Here is a 21064-nt window from a genome sequence, read left to right as displayed (position 1 = left end):
TGAAGAGTGGGCAATATATGTTGTGAAGAAACCAAGAAAAAGTAGTACTAACATGCATCGAATTGAAGCAGTGAGTAAGTCATGGATAAGACATTGTCAATCTTTTTTTATCCAAAATGAAAATAATTAGTGAAATATGAATTTTTTTAATTTTTAATAAAAGATAAAAATACATATTTTATAGAAACATAGATTTAGTTAATAACCGTTATCATCGTTTCTTTTCACTTTCTTTTTTGGAAAGCTAATGAAATTTTATTAAATTTTTAAAAGATCAGTTCTTCAAATTATAACTAAAAACGGACAAAAATAACGAAAAAAACCTAACAGGTAATAAATATTACAAAATGTAAAAAAATCTTTACTATGAGATACTTTTATTTTTGTCAACCCATCAGTCATAAGTTGACCATTACAATTCTTTCTTTTCTATTACTAATAGTCTAGCCTAGTTAAATTTCCCTTTTGCTAATCAAATTTCAGCTTTTTTGTTTTTTGAAAATTTTTATGAGATTTTTTTAAATAATATTGGATAAACAACATATTTATTTGGATTCACGTTTTTGAAGTTTAGGAAAATATGAAAATTAGAATAATTATTAACTCAAAGTTTTTGGTTTAGCGATGAAAAAAAATCAAAATAAAATTAAACAAAATAGCTCAATTTAAAAGTCTACTATAGCAAAAACCCTGTCTACCTACATAATGCATACACAAAAATAAAATGTTGGTGTAAATTAAGAAAGAGCAAAATATGTTTTGATTATACAAAAATCTAAACAGCCATCCTCTTACCATTTTAACAAAATAATACACCACCTTACATTCCTTAATATTCACCTTACATTCCTTATTAATATATTAGACTAATTAAGTTGCAAAAATTGTAATTGGAATATGCTACATACTATTTATGTATCTTTGATTGTTTCAAAATTATATCATTTTTTAACCCTATTTTCTAAAAAAAAATTCTACATTTCAAACATACTTTTTACTTTTTGAAATTAAAAAGAAAAATTTATTTAAATGGGGAAAAAAAGAAAACTCACTAAAAAAATATCATTTATTATTTAATTCTTATCTAATGTTATATATTAATAATCTAACTTTCCGTTATTCGTGTTACAAATGAGGTATCTAAATTTGATGGAATGGACTAATCTTGTTTAATCTAATGACGGAACTCTAACATAACTCTTTGATACTAGTTACATTCGATAACGGACTATGGGATCAAAATTTTCTAAGCGCCGGATACACACATATCAAATTAAAACATGAGTGATTTCTCCTTAAACCATCCTATTGATAAGGAACAATTAAACATTTGTCTGCATGTGTAATTTCTGTCTGAACAAGAGCATTTTTTTAGACTATGGGATTGACATCATAGATCTTCCTGTCCTTTCTTAATTGTCACACTTAAATGTGTGATCTGTAATTACCAAAATTAGAAATAAAAAACAAAATACCAAATGTATATGAATGGATGAATAAAACCCAAAAACATTTTATGATTCATGCTAGATCCTATCATGGAAACAAGAATCATCATGTCTTATGTAAGAGAAGCCAGCCCAATTCCAACCAACTTCTCAAATTGAATTTTGTTTGTAACATTACAGCTTTGATATCCTTAGACCAAGATCTGTTCATATCCTTTACAGCTATAATTGCATTGTTTTGAGCAAATTTTCACTCCCTCCACAAAGATATTTTGTCAACGTTTGCATCAATCCACTTCAAATAAAAGACTATAATGGTATTTTTTGATGAAAGTCAAGGAGTGCCCTGATAGTTTTTCCTTTCCTATTAAGTCATCATTAATATGTGCAACAAGGACCAATACCACTATAATCTTGCGATAAGAACAATGGGATCCCTTCATCTCTATATATAGCATAGGCTGTTTGGGTAAAAAATGCATAGAAAGCTTTCAATTCCAATTCTTTGCTTTCTAGGCAGCCATGACTCCAAGGAAGGAGAAGTTTTCCTATATCACCGATGATTCTGCAAGGAAAGCTAGCTTCAGGATAAGAAAGAATGGTCTGTTGAAGAAGGCGAGCGAATTGAGTACCCTTTGTGGGATAGAAGTTTGTGTGATTATCTACAGTCCTTACGACACTCAACCTGTGGTTTGGCCATCCCCTGAGGGAGCCCAAAGTGTGCTCTCGGAGTTTAAGATGATGCTTACGATGGATCAAAGCACGAAGATGATGAACCAAGAGAGTTTCCTTAGGCAAAGGATTGCAAACGCCAACCAACAGCTCCAGAGACAGTCTAAGGACAATCGTGAGAAAGAGATCACACAAGTCATGTTCCAATGCCTGGCTGGACAAGGGTTGGAGAGTTTGAACATGATGGATTTGAATGACCTCGGTTGGTTACTCAAGCAAAACCTGGAGGATATTGACAAGAGGATTGATACGCTTACCAAGGCGTCTGATTCCCAAGGGTCTGTAGCAGCAGCAGCAGCAGCAATGGCAACACCAGAAGCGATGCTGAAGAGTGGAGAGAAGGTGCAAGCGGAGAGTCCAGAACGTGAGGCGAGCACGGAAATAGAGGATTGGCAACAGATGATCGAGGAGCTGATGCACCCATCAGATGACGTGGGACTTGGTTTGGTGCTCCCATTTGGGGATAACAACCCCACTGCCTTTTTCCCTTAGGAAAAACAGCTATGCGTATCACAGTTTCAGTACTGTCTGTCTGCTTGTGTTATGTCTAGGGATGTTCTCATTGCATGTTTTGATGTTCTAGTTTAAGTTATTTACATTTTCTTTTCTTGCTCACAATCAGCCCTTGAATCTAATGTACCTAAATAAATTCCTTATGATTCAAATATTATGATTGTTATCACATATCATGAGTTCTATTGCTATAGACAACTTATCATGTTTGGGTGTCGGGTGTTGTTTCAATTTTGTTGTTTCTTATGGTTTTTGTTGTAGGGTGTTGTTTCTTTGCTGTATTGGGTGTTGTTTCAGTTCTCTCCTCATGGTGTGCTCTTGTAAGCTTTAATATGATCTCCTTCAGTTGATCAGATTTTGTATCAATCATTCATATTCAATAAAATTGTTTCTGATTCAGCAAAAAAAGAAGAAGAAGAAGAAGAAGTCAGCCAAATCAACATGTAATGTAAGTCAATGATAGTCAACCTCTTCAATTTTATTCTGGCATATAAGCACAAGCAATATGTTTATCAAAATCATTTTATCACATAACTTTCATGTTATACAAGTTGTACTAACATGTATCAGATTGAAGCAATCAGTGAATCATGAATAAGAAATCACCAACCTTCCTGATCCAAAAAGAAAATAATTAATGTAATATGATACCTTTTAATTTTTTATGAAAGATAACGGTACGTATTTGTAGAGACATAGAGTTCGTTAGTAACCGTTATTGCCTTTTCTTTTTTTTTTTTTGGAAAGACAATCAAATTTTATCAAAATTTTAAGAGATTAGTTGTTCAAATCATAACTAAAAACGATAAAAGTAACGAAAAAAACGAAAAACAATAAATAGTTCAGAAGCATTGAAAAATCTTTAATACAAATACTTTTAACTAGTCAAACTATCAATCATAAAGTTTAGTTCTTTTTATTTTCTATTACTAGTAGTCTAGCCTAGTCAAATTTCCCTTTTGCTCATCAAATTTCAACTTCTTATTTTGAAATATTTTTATGAGTTTTTTTTTTTGTGAAATATTATCAGACCAACAACAATGTGAAATATTCCCATTGTTTCAGTAATACAATTTCTTGCCAGACAACTCTGGTCAGTAGCTTAAATTTCATTCTTTTGTAAGATGCAAGAGAATTGTTGAATCCTGAAAGGAATGTCTCTAGTACTCTGCCTCTACTTGACAAAGAAATAAAATGTATGAGACCGTTAGAACTTCATATGATCATGATCAGGACAAATTTCATGGACATTTTTAACCTCTTCAAACTGGTATGCATCCCTGATCCCTTCATTTGCCAGCTTAGTTACTTTAACCTGTAGCCGCAAACAAGCCCCTTTGGACTTAGTGAAGATCTGTGGCCTCATTCTGAATAAAGTTTTCAACTGCTTTCCAGGACAACTAATTTATCAAGCCCTCTAGCTCTTTTTATTTGTAAAGATTTTACACTTCTGTTCATAAATTTTACATGCAAATGATTTCTGTTATTCTTGTCAGTAGCTTAAATTTCATTCTTTTGTAAGATGGAAGAGAATTGAATCCTAAAAGGATTGTGTCCAGTACTCTGCCTCTACTTGACCTGTCATTGGTGATTCATATAATTTTGATTGAATTAATGTAATTGTTTGATAAATATAAAACTTTTTCAGCATGCATAATGGTTACGCAAGGTTGAAACTTTAATCTTAGCTTGCATGACTTGTTTCTTTTGGCACCTTTTGATGGCAATTACTCTGCATGGTTTTCAATTAGGTCGGGCTGATTTTGTTCTGCATTTGTTTTTTTAATAAGCAATTATAAAAGAAAGCTAGAAATATGAACTTAACATGAAACAAGCCACAAACTATAACCATGTCCAAAAATCAAAATGTTTTCCTGGACAAACTCAATAATTCAAGAAAAATAAAAACCATGTCCTTATCAGTTCAAAGTTACAAAACTGAATTTTGCTTTCTTCTTCTTGGCAATGAAATTAAGCATAAGTGAAACCTTTTTGAGTTTAATTTAAAGTTTCATATGAACATGATCAGAATATATTTCAGGAGAATTTTCAACCAGTTTAAACTTGAAAGGACACTTCCCTTTCTTCTCCAGCTTAGGCACTTTTACCAAATTCCTCAGACACCTCCCATCTCGTTTTGATATAATTAGTGGAGTTCTTAGGAACAAAGGTATCAACCGCCTTGCCAAGAACATCTCTTTGGTCTCATCTGCACATCCTTCTAAATTGACAAACTTGAGATTATTGAGTTTATCAGAACCAGCAAATATAGCTGAGAATATTTCAGTGCTAGGCAAGTCATAGCATTTGGGATCAATCTGCAAAGTTAAGATGTTTGAAGAGTATCAAATTTGTGCATGAATCGTTACATAGTTACGAGTTCTATCCTTCACGTGATTTAATTTCTCATCAAACAAAAGTGAAATCCATTCTAATATTCCACTAATTCCAATTTTTCTCAACAGCATTATGCTTGTATCATAAAAATGCAAAACATATCAAGAAAATGGGAAGACTTGCAGTCACATAGAGTTTTTCCAAGTTAGGACAGAGCTTCAGAAAGCAAAGTAGTGCATTGATATTTCCTCTCTCCATTGAACAATCAATCCACCAAAGCTCTTTGAGCTCGTTGAAACAAACTTCAAAGTCTATGCTTGAAGAAGGTAACTTCTTGCAAAATGATTTCTAAATAAAAAAAAAAACAGAAGAAAATAAGTTTAGTATAATAAAACTGATCAAAGATCGAGAACAGAAGCATGAAACTGAAAATTTGATTACTGAGTTTAGATAAATTAGTGAAACATGCCTCGAAAAGCCATCTACATAGTGTTAGAGATTCAACACCATCTATGCTTTCCAAAATGGATTTGAAGCATTGAAACAAGGTGGTGCAGCCACAATTGCAGCTTCTTTTGTATAATCCATAATAATAAGGAGTATAAAAGGAAGACTTTTTAAAGTCCCATGTCCAATGTTTTAGAGGGCCTTGTCTGAAATCAAGCATGGCATCTTCCAAGCATAATCCACAGTGAAGCATACGTGAAAGCCACGAGAGATAAGAATTACAACTACAGAAAACATTAAACCGAAAACACACTAATCTGCCTCGATATTGGAAAGACTTTAAACAAGAGCCTCCAAAAGAGAAATATTCTAATTGTGGGCAATCCAAGACAGTTAATTTTTGAAGCCTTGCAGCATTTTCTATATCTAAAGATTGTACTCCATTACACTTTGCAATAGTCAAACACTCAAGAAATGGTAAATATGACACCATAGAAGTAAGCGCCTTGCTAGAAAGGCGGTATACTGATATTAGATACAGAGCTTTTATTTTGAACTGCTGATCGGTAGGCAATGGGGGATTTAGCTCCAATATCTTCACATATTTGTAAGGAAATGGCCATCTATCACGCTTTGGAAGATTCAACGGTAACAACCAATCAAATGACTTTGACAGTTCTTGTTCCCCAGCGGAGAAATCCAGATGAAGTGTATTATTAGGTGCAAAAAGGGTTCTACCATGGCCAAAGTTAAACTGGAACCCCCACTTATTTCTTGGTGGATGAAGGTCAGCTAAATCATTAAGAAGGCTCAATATGGTAACTACAGCATCTTCAATGGTACCATGTAGTACACAAGCCTTTTTCCAAAGATCTTTCCATCGAGTAGAAAGAAAAGTCGTTTGGACAGCAGATTCAAAAGGGCGGAAGGTAATGATGTGACAGAGGATCTCATCGGGGAAACAACTGATGAAATCTTTAAGATCCATATTCCTGTAGAAAAACAAGATTTATCTCACAAGGAATTCAAGGAAAATAGTCTGATCCTATCAAATAGTAATGGCACAGGAGCGTTTAGGATTATATTTTATTTAATTTAATTTTTGTTAATTTTAATTGATTTAAGAATTATAGGTATATTAAAATTCTTTCTTTACTTGTATTAGGATTTTAAGCTAGTCATGTTTAATTTACGAATAGAACATTTATTTTATTTAAATCTCTTATTAATTATTCAAATTGTATTAGACAACTAAGAGTAGAGTTTTATTAGGATTTGGGCCTATAATACTATAAATAGGACCCTTAGGCTTAGTTATGAGACATTCAGAGTTGAAAGTTAATAAATAATATTTTCTTAAGTAAGAGTGTTTATTTCTCTAGGCTCTTTTTAAAGAGTAAGAGACTTTAATATCTTTGGCCTAGCCAACCAAAGTGGGATTTTAACTATTTTTAACCTTAGTGGGGTTTTCAACCTTGCCAAGATTGGTGATTCACTTTAGTGAGGTTTTCAACCTAGCCACGATTGGTGTCTTTCACAACGCCCAAGTGTCTTTACAACGCCCCGGCATCAGTTTGGTATCAGAGCAGGAGGATCATTATTCGTTGCATAGTTCAGGTTCGCTGTCGAGTTTCGATACTCCTTGTTCGGGTAATTTTATTTATTGCTTTATAGTTATATCATCATTTTTTTTTCCCTACATCACCACATCATCATCATCATGCAATAAAATGCTGCCAAGACGTCAAAATCGTCAAAGAGAATATCACGAAATCAATATTGCAGAACTACTTCAGCAAATTCAAGAATTACAAGAGCAACTCGCAAGACGTGATGCTCAAATCAATAATTATAGCTCTAGTGATGAAGAGAACAATACTAACCAATTTCATCAAAATTCATCATCTGATGAAGAAGTACCTATTCGTCGCCTGAGAACTGCTGCTACTAGAGATTTGGGAATCAAAGTCAACATTCCTGAGTTTGAAGGAAAACTTCATCCTGATGACTTCCTTGACTAGCTCTACACAATGGAAAGAGTTTTCGAACTCAAATATATCTCAGATGAAAAACATGTGAAACTTGTGGCAATTAAATTGAAGAGGCACGCTTCTATTTGGTGGGAAAATCTCAAAAGGCAACGAGAAAGAGGAGAGCGCAACAAGATCAGAACATGGGATAAGATGCATCGAGAACTCAAGCGTAAGTTCCTTCCTGAGCATTATCGACAAGAAATTTTTATTAAATTTCATAACTTGAGGCAAAAAACAATGTCGATAGAAGAATACACAATGGAGTTTGAACAACTTCTCATGAAGTGCGATGTCCATGAGCCTGAAGAACAAACTATAGCTCGTTATCTTGGGGGTCTCAATGTTGAAATTGCAGATGTTGTTTAACTACAACTATATTGGAACCTAAATGATGTCATCAAATTAGCATTAAAGGTTGAAAAACAACGATCATGAAAAAGGTCAATGAGTTCATCTAGACAACAAGAATCTACCTCAAACGATGAAAGTCAGAGTTCAGTAACCATTCTGCCTCTAAAGGTAAACTCTTCCAAAACTGTAAGTAGTAACGATAAATAGACTACTTCTACTCGTGCTTCTAATGTCAACAAAAAGTGCTTCAAATGCTAAGGATTTGGACATATTGCTTCTGATTGTCCGAATCAAAGAATTATTTCCTTAGTAGAAAAAGAAGATTATGTGAATTGAGAAAAATTATAATCAGTCTATGATGAGTATGATGACGAAGAGATAGAATAAGTTTCTGCTGGTTATGGAGAAGCTCTTATTGTTTGTCGTAACCTTAACATTGCCATAATGACTAAAGATGAAAGTTGGCTTTGTCACAACATATTCTATACAAGGTGCACATCCAAAGGGAAGGTTTGTGATGTCATTATTGATAGTGGAAGTTGTGAGAATGTTATTGTCAACTACATGGTGGAAAAGTTGAAACTTCCAACTGAAATACATCCTCATTCTTACAAGCTACAATGGCTGAGAAAAAGAAAAGAAGTAACGGTAACAAAGCGCTGTTGTGTTTAATTCTCTATTGGAAATAAGTATGAAGATGAAGTCTGGTGTGATGTTATCCCAATGGATGCATGCCACTTGTTGTTAGGACGGCCATGGCAATATGATTGTCGAGCTCACTATGAAGGAATAAGTATTCTTGTATCCATCATAGTGAGCTCAACGATCATATTGCCATGGTCGTCCTAACAACAAGTGGCATGTATCCATTGGGATAACATCACACCAAACTTCATCTTCATACTTATTTCCAATAGAGAATTGAACACAATAGTGCTTTGTTACCTTTACTTCGTTTCCTTTTCTTAGCCATTGTAGCTTGTAAGGATGAGGATGTACTTTAGTTGGAAGTTTCAACTTTTCCACCATGTAGTTGGCAACAACATTCTCACAACTTTCACTATCAATAATGACATTACAAACCTTCCCTTGGGATGTGCACCTTGTATAAAATATATTGTGACGAAGCCAACTTTCATCTTTAGTCATTATGGCAGTGTTAAGGTTATGACAAACAATAAGAGTTTCTCCATGGTCAGCAGAAACTTCTTCTATCTCTTCGTCATTATACTCATCATAGACTGGTTCTAATTTTTCCCAATTCACATAATCTTCTTCTTCTACTAAGGAAATAATTCTTCGATTTGGACATTTCTTATTGTTTGTCGTAACCTTAACACTGCCATAATGACTAAAGATGAAAGTTGGCTTCGTCACAATATATTCTATACAAGGTGCACATCCCAAAGGAAGGTTTATGATGTCATTATTGATAGTGAAAGTTGTGAGAATGTTGTTGCCAACTACATGGTGGAAAAGTTGAAACTTCCAACTGAAGTACATCCTCATCCTTACAAGCTACAATGGCTGAGAAAAGGATACGAAGTAAGGGTAACAAAGCACTGTTGTGTTCAAATAAGTATGAAGATGAAATCTAGTGTGATGTTATCCCAATGGACGCATGCCACTTGTTGTTAGGAAAGCATGGCAATATGATCGTCGAGCTCACTATGATGGATACAAGAATACTTATTCCTTCATCAATGAGGGAGTAAAAATTATGTTGACTCCATTAAAACCAGAAAATCGACCAAAGAGACAAAAGGAAGATAAAGCACTTATCACTGTGTCTGGTTTAAATAAGGCTTATCCGGAGTCAAACCATTTATGTTTCTTATTAGTCTCCAAGGAGAATGAAGTATCTTCACCCATATATGGTCAAACAAAATTGGTCAACCAAAGTTTGAGAAACTTATCGAGAAGCTTTGTGGACAACTATACCGTTAACAAGACTACAGTTAAGTATGATTTTCCTATCCCTCGATTGGATGGCATGTTCATTGGCTCTAGAGTGTTTTTGAAGATCAATTTGAAGAAAGGATATCATCAAATTCGAATACAACTTGGAGATAAATGGAAAACAACCTTCAAAACAATGGATGAATTGTTCAAATGGTTGGTATGGACTATGACAGTATGTGGATCCAAACATGGAGTATGTCAAGGCCTACTCGTCAGAGCTGAGTTCTTCTGACCAGAGGAGAATGACGTAGGAGCGTCTAGGATTATATTTTATTTAATTTAATTTTTATTAATTTTAGTTGATTTAGGAATTATAGGTATATTAAAATTCTTCCTTTACTTGTATTAGGATTTTAAGCTAGTCATGTTCTATTTAGGAATAGAACACCTATTTTATTTAAATCTCTTATTAATTATTCTAATTATATTATACAACTAAGAGTAGAGTTTTATTAGGATTTGGGCATATAATACTATAAATATGACCCTTAGGCTTAGTTATGAGACATTCAGAGTTGAGAGTTAATAAATGATATTTTCTTAAGTAGGAGTGTTTATTTCTCTAAGCTCTTTTTAAAGAATAAAAGGTTTTAGTATCTTTGGCCTAGCCAATCAAAGTGAGATTTTGGCTATTTTTAACCTTAGTGGGGTTTTCAATCTTGCCAAGATTAGTAATTCACCTTAGTGAGGTTTCCAACCTCGCCACGATTGGTGTCTTTCACAACGTGCAGGTGTTTTTACAACGCCCCGACGTCAAGTAAAATTCAAAAAAAGTTATACCAGTGTTTTCTTGTGCTATTATAAGAGAATCATTGGCAAGGACTAAAATTGGTCTGATAATGTCAGCATACAAAAATAACATTCAAAAGAAAATACTAACAGTTGTTCCTTTGCAGTTTTCCTTTGGTTGTCATCTGGATCATGTTTTGTCTCTGGATTCTTCTTCTTCATCATACTTTTCTTTCCCATCTTTTCTTCAGCTTTCAGAGGTTTGCAAAATTAATAGTATTTTCAAAAGAAAATACTGGAGATGTTAGTTGCCTATTCAAAGACATAGATGGGGTTTGACTTTGAACTTTCCAGGAAAGAACTCAACAAATAAAGTCTATATAGGATTGCCTCTTCTATAAGACTTAGAATGCAAGTAATGTGAATTGACTTTGTTGTCACAAAGTCATTTTTTCATATAATAAGTTAATTATCTCTTTTCACCTTTGTTTAGGTAGCTAAGCTAGACAAATATCTCTATAAGGATAAGAAAACTGTTATATTCCCATTTTTATGCAATACAATTTATTACAAGAAAACTTTTGTCAGTAGCTTAAATTTCATTCTTTTGTAAGCATGGAAGAGAATTGAATCCTGAAAGGAATGTCTCTGGTACTCTGCCTCTACTTCACCTATCATTGGCGATTCATATAATTTTGATTGAATCAATGTAATTTAAGTCATGCGTTTGTTTCCAAATCAAATTTTCTGTTCTCACCTACTAACCCAATTTTTTGCACCTGAATGTAATCTCTTTATTCTTTCCTTTTTCCTCATGTTTTTGGAGTACGAGAACTGACTAGATTTTATATGATGTTTGACCTCCATTCTTCCCTTACCTTCCTAACCATATGTAATTTCTAATTGATTAAGCCAAAGCCTTCTTTCCTGAAACAATGATTCAATAACACTCACCTTTAATTGGCAAAGCTTCTTCTCTTTATAAGTTTTCATCAAAAATAGTAGCCTCCCAACCACAATTGCATAACACCAAAAAAATAAATAAAACAATTTTTCTTAATCTCTGTTGCAATAATAAAGGTTATACAAGGGATATTGGAATAGGAGTCAGAGTATACTCTGTCCAAAAATCAGAAGGGCTTTTGTAGACAAAATTCATGGTGTAAATGAACTCCTTACAAATCCAATGCTGCAAACTTAAACTTATGTTTTCCACTCCTTGACAGGGAAATTAATTATGCGAGACAGCTAGAACTTCATATGAGCATGATCATGACGTGTTTCATAGAAATTTTTAACCTCTTTAAACTTGTAAGGATCCTTCCCTTCTTTTTCCAGCTCAAGTTCTTTAACCAGACGCCGCAAACAAGTCCCCTTCGACTTAGCTAGGATCACTGGTTTCATTCTGAAAAAAGGTCTCAACCGCTTTGCAAACAAAATCTCCTTGTTTTCATTTGCAAATCCTTCAAGTTTCAGCGGCTTGAGATGATTGAGTTTCCTGAGTCCATTGACTTTAGCTGTGCACTGCTTTGTGCTTCCCATGTTATAGCTTTCAGGATCAATCTGCAAGTGTGATGAAGAGTAATTAATGGTAGCATTGCTGTGAGTTCCTACCATCACAATCACTCAATTGTTCACCAAGTAAAAATCTACTTGTATCATGAAAATGGGATGACTTACAGTCACATGAAGTCTTTCCAAACAAGGACAGAGTTTAAGAAAGCTGAGTAGGGAATTAAAATTGTCTCTGTCCATTGAATAATCAATCCACCACATCTCTGTCAGCCCGTATAAACGAATCTCACTGTCTCTACTTAGAGATGATAACACCAAGGAGATCAATGCCTGCAAATAAAATTGATCAAAGTTTGAGTCATGAGTATTTAGGAGTACAGAAGCCTGAAAAAATCATTTTGAGAATGGATAAATTGCTGGAACATACCTCGAAAACCCATCTACATAGTGTTAGAGAGTTAACATTTTTAACGCTTTTGAGGATTAATTTGAAGCCATTACAATTGAAGCTATTGTATATAGGAGGGCCTCGTCTGAAATCAAGCATGGCATCATTCAGTTGGAACTTGAAGGGAGACGGAGACCAATTGGGAAATATAGGTCGATCATCATTAGAGGAAAGTTCAAACTCAAATAACACCAATCTACCTCTATATTGGAAAGATGTTAAGTTGGAACCCTCAAACCTGACAGATTCTAATTGGGGACAGTCCAAGACAACTAATTTATGAAGCTCTCTAGCATCTTTTATTTGCAAAGATCATAAGCCATTGCATTTTGCGATAGTCACGCTTTCGAGAAATGGAAAACTCGACACCATAGATGAAACCACCTCCTTAGAAGGATAGCTTACTGATATTAGATACAAGGATTTTAATTTCTTTGTATTGCAACATGGTTCCTCCAGCATCCAACCAAGTCCATACCAACGAGATGGCCAATGGTAACGAGGTGCAAGATTCAGCTTCAACAACCAATCAAATGGCCTTGGGAATTCTTGTTGACCAGCAGAGAAATCAAGTTACAAGGAATTATTGGGCGCAATAGCAGCTACGAAGACTCTACCATGGCCCAACTCGACTTTGAGCCCCCACTTATTTCGTGGTCGATCTTGTTCACAATCGTCAACAAAGCTGGATATAGCAGTAACAGCATCTTCCATTGTTACATCATGGACCGAAGCCACAAAGCTTCTTTCCAAAGGTCTTTCCACTGAGTAGAAAGAAACGTGGTTCTGACAGCAGATTCAAAAGGGAGGAAGGAAATGATGTGGTAAAAGATGTTGTCAGGTAGACGACTGATGAAATCATTAGGATCCAAATTACTGTTGAAAAAACAACATCGATCATGTTGAGTTTTAGGTTGACTAGAATTCTAAATCTTATTTGATTAGGATTTTTGTTTGTATACAATATTAAGTAGTTGTATGATTTTAAACTTCTTATTCCACATCGAATCCTAATCACATTCTACTTTGGACTTTTATACTATAAAAGTGAATTTCTAGGTTTTAGAATTGCAAGTAGTGCTTTGAGAGCTCTAGAAAGAGAACATCTTGTAACTCTATCCTTTGCTCTAGGTGGAGCTAGAGTGGTTTGAGTGAATGTTCTTGGGAGGTTATTGAGGAAGAGTGTGCAAGGGATCTTGGGTTGTTTTGGGGAACCATAAAGGTCAATTTATTGTATTTAAATTCTCAATAATAGAAGAACAGTTTCACTCCGTGGACGTAGGCAAGAGGCCGAACCACGTAAATTCTTGTGTTTTTCTGTTTGCTTATTTTCTCTGGATTTTATCTTTGTTGATTCTTGGGCAATTTCCACAACAAACTGGTATCAGAGCTTCAGGTTCGGTAAATTCAAGATTCAACAAGGATGTCGAAAGTTACTAGTTCTACGAATTTTTCAATTGAGAAGTTTGATGGGAAGACTAGTTTCACGCAGTGGCAGAGAAGGATGAAAGATCTCCTTGTGCAGCAAGGTTTAATGCGCCCCTTGCTAGGAAAGGAGGAAGGGCAACCAGATGACATGAAGGATGTTGAATGGGCAGAGTTAGAGCAAAGGTGTGTGAGCACTATTCGACTTTGCATTGGAGATAATGTGTTTAATCATGTTATTGATGAGGATTCTGCTCTAAGATTATGGGCAAAGTTAGAGAAAATTTACTTGGCGAAAAGTCTTTCTAACAAGTTGCAGCTTAGGCGAAAGTTGTATCGCTTAAATATGGAGGAGAATGGAGACCTCATGAAGCATATGAATGAATTCGATGGAATCATTGATCAGTTGAAGAAGGTTGATGTCAAGGTGGAGGAAGAGGAAAAGGCACTATTGTTCTTGGCTTCGCTTCCAGACTCCTATGAGGTATTTGTGGAATCTCTTATATGTGGGATGGATACAATAACGTTAGAACAAGCACAAGCAACGTTAATGTCTCGTGAAGCCCGAAAGAAAAGTAAAGAAGGGGATAGAGATCCAAATGGCTTGGCATTAGTAATTGAGACTAATAGGAGGAAGTCAACTAGTAAGGGATTTAAGGGTGGCAAGTCTAGATCCAACAATGTTCAATGCTTTAAATGCAAAGGGTATGGGCATATTAAAAGGGATTGTCCTACAAAAGGGGATGAAAGTAACGAGAACAAAGGTGAGTGTGCTTTCGTTACTGAAGGTGATGATTGTGATGTCCTTACAATTTCAGAAAATATGGATGTAAATTCTGATTGGTATTTAGATTCTGCTTCTACTACTCACATATGTTATCAAAAGGATTGTTTTGATTTACTTCAAGAAGGAGTGGCTGGAAATTTGACTTTGGGTAATAAGTCAATAGTGAAGGTCATGGGTATTGGAGTGGTGAAAATCAAAATGTTTGATGGGGTTGTGCGCTCTTTGGGTGGTGTGGCCTATGTCCCAAAGATGCGTAAGAATCTAATATCATTGAGCCTATTAGACTCCAAAGGGTTTGGATATTCTGCTTGTGATGGAGTAGTAAAAGTCACACAAGGCGACATGGTCCTGATGAGGGGGAATTTGCATAATGGCTTGTATCGTCTAGAATGCGAGGCCTCGAAAGGATGGGAACAGTGCACAGGGGATGGTAGCTACCAAAGTGAGATTTCATTTGCCGAGGAGGTGATGAAAGGTTCCCATGGTGTAGACGATGGTAAAAGGACGAAAAATCTTGCCAGTAGTGAATTAGAAGGGTCGTCGAGGTCCCTTTCCGAAGTCAATTAGTGCCATTGACTTGACGGCTACACAGGTGCATTGGTCGTTTTGTGGAATCAAGTGTTGGACCATGTTTGATTCGGTATGTGTAGTCGTGGTAATTATAAAGGCCAATGATTTAGAAAGTCTTGTACTTGGAGAGTTGTTCAAGGTGTTGGAAAGTAGGTGGAGTTAGGAAGTTGCAATTAGGTGCGACTAGTGGAAGAGGTTTAAGGAGTTTGAATTCAAGTCAAAGGTGGAGATTTGTTGAGTTTTAGGTTGACTAGAATTCTAAATCTTATTTGATTAGGATTTTTGTTTGTATACAATATTAAGTAGTTGTATGATTTTAAACTTCTTATTCCACATCGAATCCTAATCACATTCTACTTTGGACTTTTATACTATAAAAGTGAATTTCTAGGTTTTAGAATTGCAAGTAGTGCTTTGAGAGCTCTAGAAAGAGAACATCTTGTAACTCTATCCTTTGCTCTAGGTGGAGCTAGAGTGGTTTGAGTGAATGTTCTTGGGAGGTTATTGAGGAAGAGTGTGCAAGGGATCTTGGGTTGTTTTGGGGAACCATAAAGGTCAATTTATTGTATTTAAATTCTCAATAATAGAAGAACAGTTTCACTCCGTGGACGTAGGCAAGAGGCCGAACCACGTAAATTCTTGTGTTTTTCTGTTTGCTTATTTTCTCTGGATTTTATCTTTGTTGATTCTTGGGTAATTTCCACAACAGATCATGTCTGTCATAATGTGTTCAAAATATTTGTCTGATCATAACAGAAACTAATAAAATTCCAAAGAAAATAAATAGAAAAGTTCTCGCTCGGCAATTTTTCTTGTTATCAGGAGCATGCTCCTTTTCTGGATGCCTCCATTTATGAAGGAATAAGGGTATAATTTGGTGAAGGATTTCATCATGTAAACAACTGATTAAATCAACCACATCTGAATCCCTGTTCAAATACAAGATTGATCTAGAAAGACTTCCACCTTCCAGTCGCTGGAACCGATCAACAGTGAAAGTTGAGAAGAAAATAGTAACAGTTCTTACCTTGCTGTGTTTCTTGGGATATTACCATCTGGATCATGCCCCTGTTTCAATTGATTACTCTTCTTGATTCTTCTCTTCTTTCCCATTTTTTCATCAATATTTTTTCAGGTTGTGGTTTGACCATATATATGGGGAATGACTATATATATATTTTTTCCATCCATCCTCCATCAAAAGGCTATTGACTGTGGTTTGTTCTTAGAACTCGGTTGTTTTATTGTTTGCTGTGTTCTTCCTGGACTTTGTGTTTTCTTGTTTCTTGCCCCTGTTTTTTTTTCAAGAATTCTTTGTTTCTTTCTCCAGGATTTATTTTTCCTGTTGGCAATGAAGATTTATTTTCAACAAACAACAAAGACAAGAGTTGTCTAATTCCCTTAAAAAAAATCAATTACTGGTAGAGTTTCATACTTTTTTTAAAAGCAGTTGTTTTATTATCCACCCAAAAACTATTATGCCATTCCAAAGTCTTAAATTACGTAAGTCGAAGACTTTTAGCGGTTGTTTTAAAGCCTATTTGGTTTGACTTTTTTCTAACTTAAAAGTTATTATGAAACTCTCATAAAAAATAATAGCTTTTAAAATTAAGCTAAAATTATTTGATAAATTTTTTTTTATAAGTTATAATTTTTGTTAAAATTATTATAAAAGGTATTTCTTTTTTTTGAAAGAGTAATATTATAATTATTTTTAATAAATGAAGATATTTTTTAAACAAAAATAAAAATTTTCTTGTATTTTTAAAAGAAGAGAAAAAAAAAGCTCCTCTTCGGAGCTTTTTTTTAAGCCCTCTTTTAAAAATTTTGTTTTTAAAAAAAAATCTATTTTTTTTAAGAACTTCTCAAAAAATCATGTTTGGCATGTCTTTTACTTTTAAGAAGTAAATAAGTTGAAAAAAATTAGACCAAACATCTAACTTTGGAATGGCATCATATCTTTAGCTGCTCAAAAAGCAATTCGCAGCACAAACACAAAAACTATTATTGTGAAAAATAATGGACGGACATTTCAATTCCCTTTGCGCCAATGTTAGGGTGATGGTAAGATTGGAGTAAACTAGAATTTTGTTTAGGAATTTCCACATGAAATTGATCATATAAATTAAAAAGGATAAGAAAGGTGTTATATTTCCCTATCAGATATATTAAAATTTAGTGCCAGAAAAAATCTTGTCAGTGTAGCTTACCAGAGATTCCATAGGGGGAAGGTCATGAATAATGATGGTTGGCAAAGAAGTTCATCAGATAAGCCACTGGCAAAATAATTTGAAGACTGAATGATATAATTTGAAAAAATTAATTGAATATACCTTGAGAACCCATCTACATAATGCAAGAAGAATGAGCCATGAGTGGAAAAAAGACAAGTTAGGTACCCTTAAGTTTTATTAATTATATTTCTCGAAGAATATTGGACCAATTGACAAGCAATTGCTGCATCCCTTTATTATTTTCCAGGATTAATTATAATGCAAGTAAATTGAGTTTGGTCAGAGAGACAAAAGTTTTCAAACGAAATCCCCATTAAAATGTGGCTTAAATCCATGTTTTGGTAAGTGGACGGGATCTTCAAGGATTGGCACATTACTATGTGATTCATTTGTTAATACATATATAGTTCTGTTTGCATTTAATTTATCTTAATATCAAATCTAACGCAAGAGCGTCTATGATTGTATTTTATTCAATTTAGTTTTTATTAATTTTAATTGATTTAGGAGTATATTATTATTATTTAAGAATTATAAGTATAATAGAATTCTTCTTTTACTTGTATTAGGACTTTAAGCTAGTCATGTTCTATTTAAGAATAGAATACATATTTTATTTAAATTTTTTGTTAATTATTCTAATTGTATTAGGTAACTAGAAGTAGAGTTTTATTAGGACGTGAGCTTATAATACTATAAATAGGACTCTTAGGCTTAGTTATGAGACATTCAAGTTGAGAGTTAATAAAGAATATTTTCTTAAACAAGAGTGTTTATTTTTCTAAGCTCTTTTTAAAGAGTAAGAGGTTTTAGTATCTTTGACCTAACCAACCAAAGGGGGATTTTGATTATTTTTTCATTTTAGTGAGGTTTTCAACTTTATCAAGATTGGTGATTCACCTTAGTAAGGTTTTCAACCTCGTCACAATTAATGTCTTTCACAACACCTAGGTATCTTTACAACGCCCCAGCATCAAAATCCTTCAGTAGTACTATATATACTTACAACAAAAATGATAAAAGATACAGTATTTGAGCTGGGAAGGCTTACTTTCCTACTCTATGAAACCATACCATTTCATAATGCTCAGAAGGTTGAAACTTTAATCTTAGCTTGCATTTCTTTTTGCACATTTTCATGACAATTATTCTGCATGTTTTTCAATCAGCTCCTGCAGATTTTGTTCTACATTTTTTTTTAATTAGCAGTCGTAAAAGGAAACTAGAAATATGAACTAAGAACCTAATATGACACAAGTCACCAAACTAACTATGTCCAAAATGCAAAACCTTTTCCTAGACAAATTCAATAATCCAACAGAAATAAAATCCAATAAAAATTATATCTTCAAAGATACAAGAAAATGTTATTTTGCCTTCTTCGTGACAATGATATTAAACATAAATGAAAACTTATTGAGCTTAATTCAAGAGTTTATATGAACAGGACTTGTAAGGATACTTCCCTTCCTTCTCCAGCTTGGACACCTTTACCAGACACCTCGAATGAGCTTAGGCACCTTTACCAGACACCTCGAACGATTACCGTATACTTTTGATTAGATATAATTAGTGTAGTTCCTAGAAATAAAGTTCTCAACGGCCTTGCAAACAGATTCTCATTGGTCTCATCTGCACATCCTTCTACTTTGACAAACTTGAGATTATAGAGTTTATAATCAGGAACATTGATTATAGCTGAGAATCTTTCAGTGCTAGGCAAGTTATAGCATTTAGGATCAATCTGTAAGTTAAGATATTTGAAGAATATCAAATTTGTGTATTAATCGATGCATTGTTGCGAGTTCTATCATTGAAGCCATTTAATTTCTCATCAAACAAAAGTGAAATCCATTCTAACATTCCACTAGTACCAATTTTTATATCAAGAAAATGGGAAGACTTACAATCACATATAGTCTTTCCAAGTTAGGACAGAGCTTCAGAAAGCAAAGTAGGGCATTGATGTTTTCTCTCTCCATTGAACAATCAATCCACCAAAGCTCTTTGAGCAGCAACAAACGAGAGCCAAGGACTGTACTTGAAGAGGGTAACTTCTTACAAAATGATTTCTAAATAAAAGAAAAAAGAACAGAAGAAAATAAGTTTAGCACAATAAAACTGATCAATGATTAATCAGTTATGAGAGGATAGGAGTACAGAAGCATGAAACTGAAATTTTCTTTACTGAGTTTAGATAAATTATTGAAACATGCCTCGAAAAGCCATCTGCACATTGTTAGAGATTCAGCACGACCTACGCTGTTCAGAATTCATTTGAAGCATTGAAACAAGGTGGTGCTACCACAATTGCAGATTTTGTAGAATCCATTAAGACCAGCACTGGTAGGCATTTCAAAGTCCCATGTCCATCGTGTTAGAGGGCCTTGTCTGAAATCAAGCATGGCATCTTCCAAGTGGAATCCACAGCGACAAAAATGTTCATTCAACGAGTGATAAGAATTAAATTTGCAGGACGGTTTAAACCGAAAAGACACTAATCTGCCTCGATAGTGGAAAGACTTTAAGCAACTGGAACCTCCAAAACAGAAATATTCTAATTGTGGGCAATCCAAGACAGTTAATTTTTGAAGCCTAGCAGCATTTTCTATATCTAAAGATTGTACCCCATTACACTTTGCAATAGTCAAACTCTCAAGAAATGGTAAATATGACACCATAGAAGTAAGCGCCTTGCTGGAAAGGCAGCATGCTGATACTAGGTATAGAGCTTTTATTTTGAACCGCCGCAATGGCAGATTTAGCTCCAATAGCTTATCATGTTTGTAGGGAAATGGCCATTTGTCACGCACCGGAAGATTCATCCGTAACAACCAATTAAATGATCTCGATAATCCTTGTTCCCCAGCAGAGAAATCAAGATGAAGTACATCATTAGGCGCAATGGCAGCTAAGAGGGCGCTATCTTGTCCAATGTTAAACTAGAATCCCCTCTTGCTTCTTGGTGGACGAAGTTCAGCAAAATCATTAAGAAGGCTAAATACATTAACAACTGCATCTTCTATACTTCCACATACAAAAGCCTTTTAACAAAGATCTTTCCATCCAGTGGAAAGAAAGAGTGGTTTGGACAGCTGATTCAAGAGGGAGGAAGGTAATGATGTGATGAAGGATCTCATAGGGAAAACAACTGATTAAATCTTTAAAATCCATATTCTTGTTAAAAAAAAAAAAAAACAAGATTTATGTCACAAGGATTTCGAAGAAACTAATCTGATCCCATCAACTAGTAAAATTCATCTCACAGGATTTCAAAGAAAGTAGTCTGATCCTATCAAATAGTAAAAGTCAAAAGAAATAAAATATAGCTTAAGGAGTCATTGGTAAATAGTAAGATTGGTCTGATAATGTCAACAGACAAAAATAACATTCAAAAGACTTAACCATCGTTCCTTTGCAGTGTTTCTTTGGCTGTCATCTGGATCATGTTCTGTCTCTGGATTCTTCTTTCCCCTCTTTCCTTCAGCTTTCATAGGCCTTCCCATCTTTTCTTCAGCTTTCATAGGGTTGCC

At 34.3% G+C, this 21064-nt stretch overlaps 1 protein-coding gene and 3 pseudogenes across 1 annotated transcript; 1 reads left to right on the top strand and 3 right to left on the bottom strand.

Annotated features, from left to right (window-relative positions):
* The first annotated feature begins 1970 nt into the window (after positions 1 to 1970).
* Positions 1971 to 2672, top strand: LOC18586161 (agamous-like MADS-box protein AGL80 pseudogene; annotated as a pseudogene).
* Positions 2673 to 4696: 2024 nt separating this feature from the next.
* LOC108663586 (F-box protein At2g39490-like) lies at positions 4697 to 6465 on the bottom strand. The gene is made up of 3 exons (XM_088802701.1): positions 5500 to 6465; positions 5214 to 5378; positions 4697 to 5011 (listed from the first exon to the last, which is right to left on the bottom strand). The coding sequence occupies exons 1-3, from the start codon at positions 6463 to 6465 to the stop codon at positions 4697 to 4699; spliced, it is 1446 nt and encodes a 481-aa protein (XP_088658827.1).
* A 5335-nt stretch (positions 6466 to 11800) lies between these two features.
* LOC18586160 (F-box protein At2g39490-like) lies at positions 11801 to 16542 on the bottom strand (annotated as a pseudogene).
* A 2511-nt stretch (positions 16543 to 19053) lies between these two features.
* LOC18586158 (F-box protein At2g39490-like) lies at positions 19054 to 20705 on the bottom strand (annotated as a pseudogene).
* Between the last annotated feature and the right edge of the window lie 359 nt (positions 20706 to 21064).

The sequence above is a fragment of the Theobroma cacao genome, chromosome 10, assembly GCF_053813885.1.
Source record: "Theobroma cacao isolate CCN51 chromosome 10, ASM5381388v1, whole genome shotgun sequence".
In the NCBI taxonomy this organism is placed as follows: Eukaryota; Viridiplantae; Streptophyta; class Magnoliopsida; order Malvales; family Malvaceae; genus Theobroma; species Theobroma cacao.
Note: the sequence above shows the minus strand (reverse complement) of the source record. Positions and strands in the feature narration are given on the sequence as shown.